Source organism: Macaca fascicularis, chromosome 2 (assembly GCF_037993035.2).
Source record: "Macaca fascicularis isolate 582-1 chromosome 2, T2T-MFA8v1.1".
Classification (NCBI taxonomy): Eukaryota; Metazoa; Chordata; class Mammalia; order Primates; family Cercopithecidae; genus Macaca; species Macaca fascicularis.
The window spans coordinates 99,096,877-99,108,890 of NC_088376.1; the positions used below are offsets into that span (position 1 = coordinate 99,096,877).

Genomic DNA, 12,014 nt, shown 5'->3' on the forward strand with positions numbered 1-12,014 from the left:
CATTGGATCAAATGTATTCACGCTGGATCTAAAATCCTCCATATTACCTGACCATATAACCACTACCCTTGCGTTTGTGTACAACAATAGCTCCTAGAGTAGATTTTTTTTTAGGGTAAAAAGTACATGCTTGTAGAGTTCAAAATAATTCTTTATCCCTGACCTAACCTCAAATCCTACCATCCAGAAGCCAAAAAGATGTGTATAATGGGCTGAACTTTTGGGCAAAGGGTTAATTCTCCACATAATTGTACTGGGGAACAAATATCTTTGGTCAGAATGGAAGTGAGTTTACGCTGGGCTATAGAGATATGCAAGTTCTTTGTATACGCCTATTGTATACATGGGCTCCTGGTGTTTAGAACCGCAGTGGAGCTAGAGGCAAGACCACTAATGAACTGAACTTTAACCTGGGAATAATGGACATATTTCTTCATTAAGTTACTAAATGTAAATCTTAAAAATGAAGCTAGAGACAAGTAGTTACTGTCCATACTGAAAATGTGTCTTTTAAAAGTCAAGGGAGGACCACTGCCCCTGTATTATGATAACAAATATTGGCAAGGACATGGAGAAATTGGAACCCTTGTTCACTAGTGGTGGGAATGTAAAATGGGACACCTGCTACAGAACACAGTATAGCTGTTACTCAAAAAAATTAAACACAGAATTACTATAAGATCCAGCAATTCTACTTCTGGGTACATACCGAAAACAACTGAAGGCAGAGTCTTGAAGAGTTATTTGAATACCCATGTTCACAGCAGCATTATTCACAATGGCCAAAAGGTAGATGTGTCGATATATCAACAGAAGAATGTGGCATATACATACAATGGAATATGATTCAGCCTTAAAAGGGATGGACATTCTGACATATGCTGCAACATGAGCCTTGAGGGCATTATGCCAAGTGAAATAAATCAGATACTGTATGATTCCACTTATATGAAGTACCTAGAGTAGTCAAATTCACAGAGACAGAAGGTGGAATGGTGGTTGCCAGGGGTTTGGGAGAAGGGACTGAATGGGGAGTTGTTTAATGGGTACAGATTTCAGCTGTGGAAGATAAAAAAGTTCTGATGGTGGTGACAGTAGCACAACAACATGAATGTACTAAATGCCACTGAACTGTACACTTAAAAATAGTTAAAATGGTAAATTTTATGTTATTTGTATTTTAGCACAATTTTTCAAATTAAAAAAAAAAGAGTCTACTAGTGATTCAACAATTTGGACTAATCTTGAGGGACTTATACAGACTGAAAAAGGGTAATTCCAAAAGGTTAATATATACTATATAATTCCATTTTTATAACATTCTTAAAATAGCAAAACTACACAAATGAAGAAAAGATTAGTGGTTCTCAGGGTTTGGGAGGGGAAGGGGAGATAAAGGCTATGACTATAAAAAGGCAAGAGGAGGAGAAATCCCTTATAGTGATAGAAATGTTCTGTATCTTCACTGTATCAAGGTCAATACCCTGGTTGTGATCTTGTACTATAGTTCTGTAAGATGTTACATTTGGGGAAGATTGAGCAAAGAATATACAGGATCTCTCTGTTAAATTTCTTCTCTTTTCTTCTTCTTCTTTTTTTTTTTTTTTTTTTTTTTTTTGAGACAGGGTTTTGGTCTGTTGCCTAGGCTGGAGTGCAGTGACACAATCTCAGCTCTCTGCAACCTCTGCCTCTCGGGTTCAAGTGATTCTTATGCCTCAGCCTCCCAAGTAGCTGGGATTACAGGTGTGTGCCACCATGCCTAGCTAATTTTTGTATTTTTAGTAGAGACAGGGTTTCACCATGTTGGTCAGGCTTGTCTCGAACTCTTGACCTCAAGGGATCCACCCTCTTTGGCCTCCCAAAGTGCTGGGATTAAAGGCATGAGCTACCATGCCCAGCCCTGTTTAATTTCATACGACTGCATGTAATTCTAAAATTCTGGCCGGGCACAGTGGCTCATGCCTGTAATACCACCACTTTGGAAGGCCGAGATGGGCCGATCACTTGAGGTCAGGAGTTCCAGACCAGTCTGGTCAACATGGTGAAACCCCATCTCTACTAAAAATACAAAAATTAGCCGGGCGTGGTAGTGCACACCTGTAGTACCAGCTACTCAGGAGGCTGAGGCAGAACTGCTTGAACCCAGGAGGTTGCAGTGAGCTGAGATTGCACCACTATACTCCAGCCTGGGGGACAGAGAAAGATTCCATCTCAAAAAAGGGATACTAAAATAAAATAAAATATTCTCCAAATAAAAGCCAAATAATTTATATTTTAAACTGAGACATCTGAGGGGTTTCTATGGCTGGTCCAAGATTATCATTTGAAAATACTAAGGCACTCATACAAGCTAGAAATCCTGGGCCTACAGATCTGTGTTAAAGAAAATTATGTAAAGTCCTAAAAGAAGCCCATTCTAGATAGTGACCAGATTTTAACTAAAATTTTAAAATGACCTACTTTGTCCCACATGTTTTTTTACATCTTATGTTGTATCTCCCAAGCAAAAATTTAAATCAAATCAATGGTTCAACAATTAAATTTCACTTTCCAACTTCAAATTTCAATTTTAAAATCGTAATTTCAAAACACCTAACAGATGTTTTGAAACATATATTGATTTATCCCCCAGAAGGCTTTTCTAGGTTTAGATGGAATTTTTAATAATCAGCAACTTGAATGTCAGATAATTATCTATAAAGTAGCTTTTGTTCTTTAAATTTTTGGTCTACAAACTTTTTTTTTAAAGAAAGGGTATCACTCTATTGCTTAGGCTGGAGTGCAGTGGCACGATCATAGTTCACTGCAGCCTCCATCTTGTGGGCTCCAGTGATCCTCCCACCTCAGCCTCCTAAGTAGTTGGGGCAGGTGCATGCTCTGCAAATTTTAAAATTCTTTTGGAGAGACAGGGTGGGTCTCACTATGTTGCTCAAGCTGGTCTCAAGCTCCTGACCTCAAGCAATCCTCTGGCCTCAAGCGATCCTCGAGCCTTGGCCTCCCAAAGTGCTAGGATTACAGGCATGAGCCTACAAACTCTTAAGAGGTAATGTAATCTTCCCATGTATATATTAATGAGAGAGGTCCTTGAAGTGATGAAAAAGACTGGATCCTGCTGACCACCGGCTGGGCTTCAGAATGTTCCTAACAACGTTCTGAGGGTATGATCCAGAGGGTTTCATATCCAGGCCTGTCTCTCAGAGATGGTCTCAGGGATCTTTAACAACTATTCCCTATCCCCTCTAACCTTAAGCAGAACAAGACTTTTCTTACATGTTCTATTTCCTCTGCCCTTCCCTGACAAGGTAAGCCTCTGGCAACTATGGCTAAGTGGTTCCCCTACTGCAGAACAGAGAGCTCAGCCAGGTGATGGGACTGCCAATCAAAGGCCACATGAAATGAACTGGAGGGAATTTTCTCCAGTTTTTGGTGTACATGGAATCCACCTGCAGAGCTTAGCAAAATAGCAATGAAGACATTTCATTTATCTGGGCCCTACTTGGGGGAGTTCTGTGGTTATAGTTAGAGACAGCCACCCTAGTAAGTCTTACTTTCCTATCTGTTTCTGTAATTGAATTGATTTTAATCTCTATTTTATTCACCAAGGATTTATAGGATGCTAATAACTTTCTCCCCACCACTACTCTCTTCTTATCCAAATTCCTGTAATGTAAGGATATCGAGTTAACCACAGAGTTTGAATCGAATGCCTGTGGCTGTTTCTGGGTAAGAATCCCAAGGGAGGCCAGTTGTGGTGGCTCACACCTGTAATCCTAGCACTTTGGGAGGCCAAGGTGTGTGGATTACCTGAGGTCAGGAGTTAGAGACCAGCCTGGCTAACACGGTGAAACCACATCTCTCATAAAAATACAAAAAATCAGCTGGGCATGGTGGTGTGTGCCTGTAATCCCAGCTACTAGGGAGGCTGAGGCAGGAGAATCACTTGAACCCAGGAGGCAGAGGTTGTAGTGAGCCGAGATCATGCCACTGCACTCCAGCTTGGGCAACAAAATGAGACTCCATCTCAAAAAAAAAAAAAAAGAATCCTAAGGGAATACAGAGAAACTTGTTGGCTGAAAAGAAGAGTTCTTTCCAGGCACGACATCAGGTTTTCCTATGGAAGTCTCTTTCTATCTTCTACTTACTCATTTTTCATACTGTGTAAATGCTCAAGAATAATCAAAAGGACAGGTTTTTTCAATCTCTAGGTTAAATTCTATTGTAGTCCTCATCAATGAGCTTCTAACCAAAGCCCAATTTCATCTCATACCCCAATTTTTTTATCTTTCCAAAGAAGTGTCTCCTGGAGGTCAAACACCTCTTTTGTCATGGTGTCTATTTTCTGCTGCATGCGCTGCTTCTCCTGCAGAGGAAGAGGGGAAGAGAAGTAATAAAAGAGCAGAAAGAAAAGGGAGAGGAGGTTTGAGGGAGGAAACAAAAATAAAGCCGATAAAGAAACTTAACCAAAAGGGAAAGTCTGTGATGAACAGGAAAAGCAAAATTGGTTTGCCAAAAGAAAAGTCTTGGCCACAAGATTCTCACTGGCTTGTCCCTACAAAAGTAAGCAAAGGAACCAGGAATACTGTTCTAACCACAGCTATGTGGCAGCAAGCCAGCTAGAATTTCTGTGTACATACAGCTCCGTATGTATATTCTTTCTTTGATAACTGCAAGAACTTACATTCCTAGAGAGGGAAATTTAGATTTGCTTATGAACAAATGATCTTTTATCTCAGAGAACAAGCAGTTTTGAATTTTATTTTTTAAGCAGAACTGATCATTTTGAATTTCTGTTAGCAGAATCTATGACAGCAAGAACACCATGAATTTTGTATTATTTTAAAATTATTTATATTATTTTGAAACATTTAAACTTAGCATTTAACAATCCTTAAATGACCTTTTTAATTGTCAATGGTGCTTAACTGGTTTTCTTCTTATGCATTATTGGTAAATTATTATCTCTTCCTTCCCCTACTCATACATTAGGTACCTTACCATGGAATTTTCAATTCCAAAGACCAAAAAACATTATTTGTAATATTTAAAGATTTTCAGCATAACCATAGATACTGACATCTAAAAGATGTTCATTCTAGATGTAAAAAACATCTAAAACTATAGTTTTCAAAGTTTGTATACCTAGCACCCTAAGCTTTTAAAGAAGTCAGTGACAAACTATAGAAATCAAGCATTATATTCTTCTTAAATGCCATTACAATGAAAAACTAGAACTTCACCAATCCTAACTTAAGCTATTGAATTTGAGAAGCAGCCCCCAAAGCAGGTTTATTATTTTATGTGGTTGGCATTTTGGCACAGAAAGATAAAAGAACAAAAAAGGAAAGAATTTCACAGTATTTTAAAATACCAGCAGGATACAGATTCTGGAAAATATGCTTCCTACCTTATATGGAGAAAAACTAAGAAAATTAACCTCATATGTAATCTGATAGATCCACAAGGTTATCTGTATCTGCACTTGAAATCCACAAATTCTGGGTATGTTCAATTATTCTTAATAATGACAAAAATTAACACCAGTCTTCAAATTTAAAAAGTCATTTCTTTTTCTCTATTAAATGGTTTTTAAAAATCATTTGTAGAGAGAGATATTAAGAGGTAGGTCTGAGGGGAAAGAGGGAGAGAAAAAGAGGGGCTAAGGTCTGAGTAGCCAGGAATGTGGACAAGTGTGGTACGTGAGATCTCTCTCCTGGGATCATTAACATCTATGCTTCCTGACATCTCTGGCATGTCAACACTAACTTAACATTAGATGCCTTTGATAGCCACACCTAGATAGTGGGCAGGATCCCCCTTCAAACTTATTTCTATATTTATCTAAAAACATCGTCTCAAGAGGGAAAACCACATTTAAAGAAAAAAGATGGATGCAATGTAGTAGGCCTGCAAGGATGACTAATGTTTTCAAAGAGTTCTTGGTAGACTATGCTTCATTCCATTCCTAAGATGTTGCCAACAATGTGGCAGAGTCCCTTCGCTTGCAGAAACCTGAACCTTCAGACTAGCTATTCTTTACCTTTTTGTATAGAAAGTATCTTGACATTTCTTCTTTTTCATTTAGCCACCTGAGAAATGTATTTACCTGAGTGAAAATCAAACTTATTCCCCGAGAATCATGTCGCAAAAGATGGCATTCACTAATTCCAAAGAATAATGTTATTCTATAATTTTTCCTTTTGCCCATTTCCTAAGATATCTTTAGGAAACTGTATTTAGCAATAAAAGACACAAAAATTTCTGCTACCAAAGTGGGGTAATGTTTATAGGATTTATAGTATTAATTTTTAAGCATGATCTGGTTTATGTCTGAAAACTTTTAGCGTACAGTCAAATATAAAGAGACAAGTAAACTCTGATGCATCTTAACTTTCCTTCCCTCCCAACACACACATCTTCATCCCGTTCAACTCATTTTTTTCAAAATTAAGTATTCCCACAGTTCATGTACGTACCTCAATAAGCTCATCTCTTTGCCGAAGGCCTTCTTTAAGTTCTTCCATCTTATGCTGCAGCACACTACACATATGTTTCTGCCTTTCTAACTCCTGTTATTAAACAAATAATATCATTTACACAGGTCATGGCACACAAGAAATTTGAACATATACAATACAACACAGAGGTTAAGAATGACCTCCAGAAACATGTCCAAACTCCTGATTCATAGTAACTTAGAAAAACTGTGTCTTCTATAGAAAGGTTAAGAAAAATTTAAAATTTCATCTTGTATAATTATTTATCTGGAAAACTTGAACTAATCAATGGCAAAATTATTAAAAACAAAAGATAATTTAGTCAAGTAATAGGTTATAAAATGAACACATACAATTCAATGACATTCATATACAAATAAAATTCAAAGAAGGAATAATAAATACAATATCAAAATAAAATCAACATTAAATAAAATACATACATGTAAACTTATAAAATATATCCAAAACCTATATGAGGAAAATTATATAAAACATTCCCAAAAGACAAAGAAGTAGGATTGAATAAATGGAAAGGCATACCGTCTTCTTGGATTAAAAGTCTCACAACATTATAAAAATGCCAGTTCTCCCTAATCTATACATTTAATGCAGTACAAAGAAAAATACCATCAGGTTTTTCTTTTCTCATCAGAGCAAGGCAAGTTGATTTGAAAGAAAAACACAAGAAAAAGTAGCCAGAAAAATACATACTGAAAAAGAAGAAAGCCGGCCCTACTAGGTATTAAAACATATTATAAAGTTTCTATAATTAAAACAATGTTGTTATGGTACATGAATATAGACCAAGGGAGCAGAATAGAAAATTCAGGAAAACACTCATTTACATATACAAATATATTTAAAAACCACAAAAATAAGAGCATCTCAAATCAATGAGAAGGAAAGACTTTTAAATTAGCAATGGTGGGATAACTGGATATTCATTTGGAAAAAGATAAAATTGGAACTATACCCCATACCACATACCAGGACAAATTCCAAATCAATCAAGAGGTTTACATAAGGAAAGAAAGCCAGGGAGTGAATGGGGGAAGAGGGAAGGGAAGGGAGAACAAACTGTACAGGAATAAAAGAAAAGATAAGTAACCAAGGAATGGGGCAATCTTTACTGAAAAAATGACTCAAAACTCCACAAGCAATGAGGTAAAGGTACAATAAATTAGACTATATAAAAATCAAAATTTTAGGCTGGGCATGGTGGCTCATGCCTGTAATCCCAGCACTCCGGGAAGCTGAAACAAGTGGATCCCTTGAGCCCAAGAATTCAAGACCAGCCTGGGCAACATGGCAAAACTCCATCTCTATAAAAAAAAATTCAAAAATTAGCCAGGGTTGGTGGCGTGTGCCTATAGTCTCAGGTATTCTAGAGGCTGAGGTGGGAGGACCACCTGAGCCTAGGGAGGTCAAGGCTATAGTGTGCCATGATGGTGCCATTGCACTCCAGCCTGATGACGGAGTGAGACTCTGTCTCCAAAAAATAAATACATAAATAAACAAAACCTTTGAATGGCAGAGAATCTCTAAAAATAGGCCAGGCGCGGCGGCTCATGCCTCTAATCCCAGCACTTTGGGAGGCCGAGGTGGGCGGATCACCTGAGGTCGAGAGTTCGAGACCAGCCTCACCAACATGGAGAAACCCCGTCTCTACTAAAAATACAAAATTAGCTGGGCGTGGTGGTGCACGCCTGTAATCCCAGCTACTCAGGAGGCTGAGGCAGGAGAATCACTTGAACCCAGGAGGCGGAGATTGCAGTGAGCCAAGATTGCGCCATTGTACTCCAGCCTGGGCAACAAGAGCAAAACTCCGTCTTAAAAAGAAAAAACTAGAAAGAAAAAAAGCACTAACTGCATAGAATAACAAGCTACGGAAATGGACAGTTTATAGAAAAAGAAATAGAAATAGCTCTGAATATGAAAAGATACGCATACTAAGAGAAATGGAAACAAACTATTTGTCTCACCAAAACACTAATAAAAGTTCAAAAACTTGACAACATATTCCAGGACAGAACTATGGGGAAAGAAACAGGCCCTCATACATTTTGGTGAGAATGCAAATGGTATAATGCTTACAAAGGAGACCACGACAGTATCTACAAAACTACATACCTTTTGACCCAGCAATCTCACTCTTCATCATAGATACATTGGCAAAATACAAAAAGACCTATGCAGTATGTCATTTCTACAGGACTATTTTTAACAGCAAAACGTGACAAACTTGAATGTCTATTAATATAGGGAACTGTTGGAATAAAGCATGGTACATCCATACTGCAGAATAATTATGCAGTGGTGAAAAAGAATGAGCAAGATATCTCTATGTGACATTCATAAGGCGATAAAATCTAGATGCAGAACAGCATTTATATTAACTGTATGCTACCATTTTCTAAGGAGAGTGAGAAATACATATATTTGTACATATATTTTGAATGATTATATATATATATCTTTTTAGATTAAAAATGGCTACCTAATTTATCTTCTTGGATTTAAAAAATGGAAAGATAAACCATTAAATTTTAAAATTCCTTAAAGGAAGGAGAAAATAGAGATAAAGAGACAGAGATAGAAGATTGACTTCTTCAAATATATTTTCTTTGTTAACTTGACTCAAGATCTATGTAACTATTCTAGATAGTTACAAAATTGTGAAACAAAATTAAATTTAGAAAGCAATTCCTAGCGGAAACAATTCAAGTGGCCATTGATATATGAATGGATAAACAAAATGTGGTATATATACAGTGGATTATTCAGCTTGAAAAAAGAAACTCTTGTCACATGCTACAAAATGGATGAGGCTTAGGACATTATGCTAAATGAAGTAAACCAGTCATGAAAAGATAAATTATTATATGATTCTACTTATGAGTTTGGTACATAGAGTAGCCAAATTCAGAGAGACAGAAAGTAGGATGGTAGTTGCCCAGGGCTGGTGGCAGGGAGAAATGGGGAATTGTTTAATGGGTATAGAGTTTTAGTTTTGAAAGATGAAAAATTTCTGGAGATCTGATCTACAATAATGTGAATATGCTTCACACTACTGAACTCTACACTTTAAAACAGTTAAGATAATAAATTTATGGTGTTTGGTGATGACAATTAAAATTTTTTAAATAAAAATAATTTTAAAAGTAATTCCTAAATACTGAAAATAAAATGCAGTGAACCTAACTATACATCCAGTTTGTAGCACAGAAAGAAACTATTTCAAGTAACTTCTAAAAACAACAGTTCGGCTATACACTGACTAGTGGCAAAAATAACAGCCAAGCAAAACAAACAAAATAAAAATCTTTTAACTATTTTCAGTAATTAAATTGTTGGTGTTAATGTTGGTATTGCTATTCTAGGCAACTTGGGATAAAGCAAAGAGAACAGAACGTAACATAATTACTATCATCCCTAGAAACTTTGAGAAGTGTAGGGGAAACAAAAAAAGATACAGATGAAAGACAGAAGAGGTTAAATAAAAACCCTAGAGTCCTGCATATGAACTGGAACTATCAGCATGAACTCATAATATATTTTGTCGTTAAAAACAAATAAAAAACTTCACACACATATTTCCCAAATGTATCCACTGAAAAGACCCATAAACAGTCACCTACTTGGTGGCAATGAGCATCTCTAGCACTCATACTAAAACAGAACTAGGGCTCCTTGGACAAATGGCTGATTCCAGGTCTGTGGCAGAAAATGTACAAGATAAGACTGGAACATATTCTGCCAAAAAGCAAAGAAGCTATCCAAAACAATTAGACTCACCAGAAGTACTTGGGAATCAACCTCAAGAGGTTCACATTAGCCAAAGATGGGACAATTTTATCATCAAAAAGAATGAAAGTTGCAATGCAACTGAAGACATCAAATGCTTGAATTTATGACTTCATATTGATATGTCAAGAGAAAAGTAATTGGTCACTGTCAGAAGACAACCAATTCCTTTTTTTTGAAAACTCATAAAGGGAGAAAATATTTGCAAATAATATATCTGATAAAATTCTTATATCTAGAATATATAAACAACCTTACAAGTCAATAATAATAAGGCAAAATCCAACTTTAAAATGGACAAAGGATCTGAATAGACATTTTGCCAAGGAAGATATACAAATAGCCAATAAACCCATGAAAATATGTTCAAAATCATTAGTCACCAGGGAGATGCAAATCAAACCACACCTATTAGGATGGCTAGAATAAAAAGGACAGATAACAAGTGTTGGTGAGGATGTGGGAAAATCAAAACCTGCATACATTGCTGGTGTGAGAATAGAAAATGGTGCAGCCACTTCGGAAAACAGTCTGGCACTGTTCAAATGGTTAAACACAGATTTATCGTATGAATCAGCAATTCCACTCCCAAGTATATACTTAAGAAAAAGGAAAGCATATGTCCAGACCATGAGCAATGGCTCATGCCTGTAATTCCAACACTTTGGGAGGCAGAGGCAGGAAGATTGCTTGAGGCCAGGAGTTACCAGCCTGGGCAACATCTCTTAAAAGGCCCTATCTCTTAAAATAAAAAAGAAAAAGAAAACTTATGTCCAAAAACAACCTGTACACAAATGTTTATGGCAGCATTATTCTTAACAGGAAAAAGTATAAACAACCCAAATGTCAATCAATGCACAAATGGATAAAGAAAATGTAGCATACCCAAAAAATGGAATATTAATAGGCTATAAAAAGGAATTAAGTACCGATACATGGTACAACATCATGCTAAGTAAAAGAAGCCAGTCACAAAAGACCATGTATTATATGATTCCTTTCATATGAGTCTAGAATAGGGAACTCTATAGATAGAAAGTAGATTAGTGGTTACTTACAACTGAGGGGTTTGGGGGAAAGGAGGATGATACTAAAAAGTAACTGTGATGAAGGTTACACATATATGTGAATATACTAAAAACCACTGAATTGTACATTTTAAATGGATGATTTGTATGTTATTCGAATTATATCTCAATAAAGTTGCTTAAAAATAACATTAAATAGGATGGGCACAGTGGCTCACGCCTATAATCCCAGCACTTTGGGAGGCCAAGGTGGGTGGATCACCTGAGGTCAGGAGTTCGGGACTAGCCTGACCAACATAGTGAATCCCTATCTCTACTAAAAATACAAAATTAGCCAGGCGTGGTAGTCCATGCCGGTAGTCCTAGCTACTCAGAAGGCTGAGGCAGGATAATCGCTTGAACCCAGGGAGGCGGAGGTTGCAGTGAGCTGAGATTGCGCCATTACACTCCAGCCTGGGCAACAAGAGCGAAACTCTGTCTAAAAAAATAAAATAAAATAAATAAATAACAAAACAAAACAAAATAATAATAATAATAATATAAAATATAAAATAATAAAAAATAAAATAAAATAAAATAAATTGGTAATGACAAAATCACAACATCCCATTTTGCAGTCCCTAGCCAACTGAAGGATCTAAGCATGTATCTACAGCATTAACAGCCAGCCACACATCTGGGCCTC

The 12,014-nt window shown here is 36.7% G+C and overlaps 1 protein-coding gene across 50 annotated transcripts in view; it reads right to left on the bottom strand.

Moving 5' to 3' along the window:
• LRRFIP2 (LRR binding FLII interacting protein 2) overlaps positions 1-12,014 on the bottom strand; it is a 128,446-nt gene that overhangs the window by 15,428 nt on the left and 101,004 nt on the right. For 28 of the 50 annotated variants that reach the window (XM_074031663.1, XM_074031659.1, XM_074031651.1 and 25 more), the window contains 2 exons: positions 6,474-6,566; positions 4,268-4,360 (listed from right to left, as the gene is read on the bottom strand). In XM_074031663.1, the coding sequence (XP_073887764.1) occupies positions 4,268-4,360; positions 6,474-6,566 (186 nt within the window). The remainder of the gene's footprint in view (positions 1-4,267; positions 4,361-6,473; positions 6,567-12,014) is intronic. The other 22 variants (XM_074031674.1, XM_074031669.1, XM_074031664.1 and 19 more) reach the window with 1 other exon arrangement.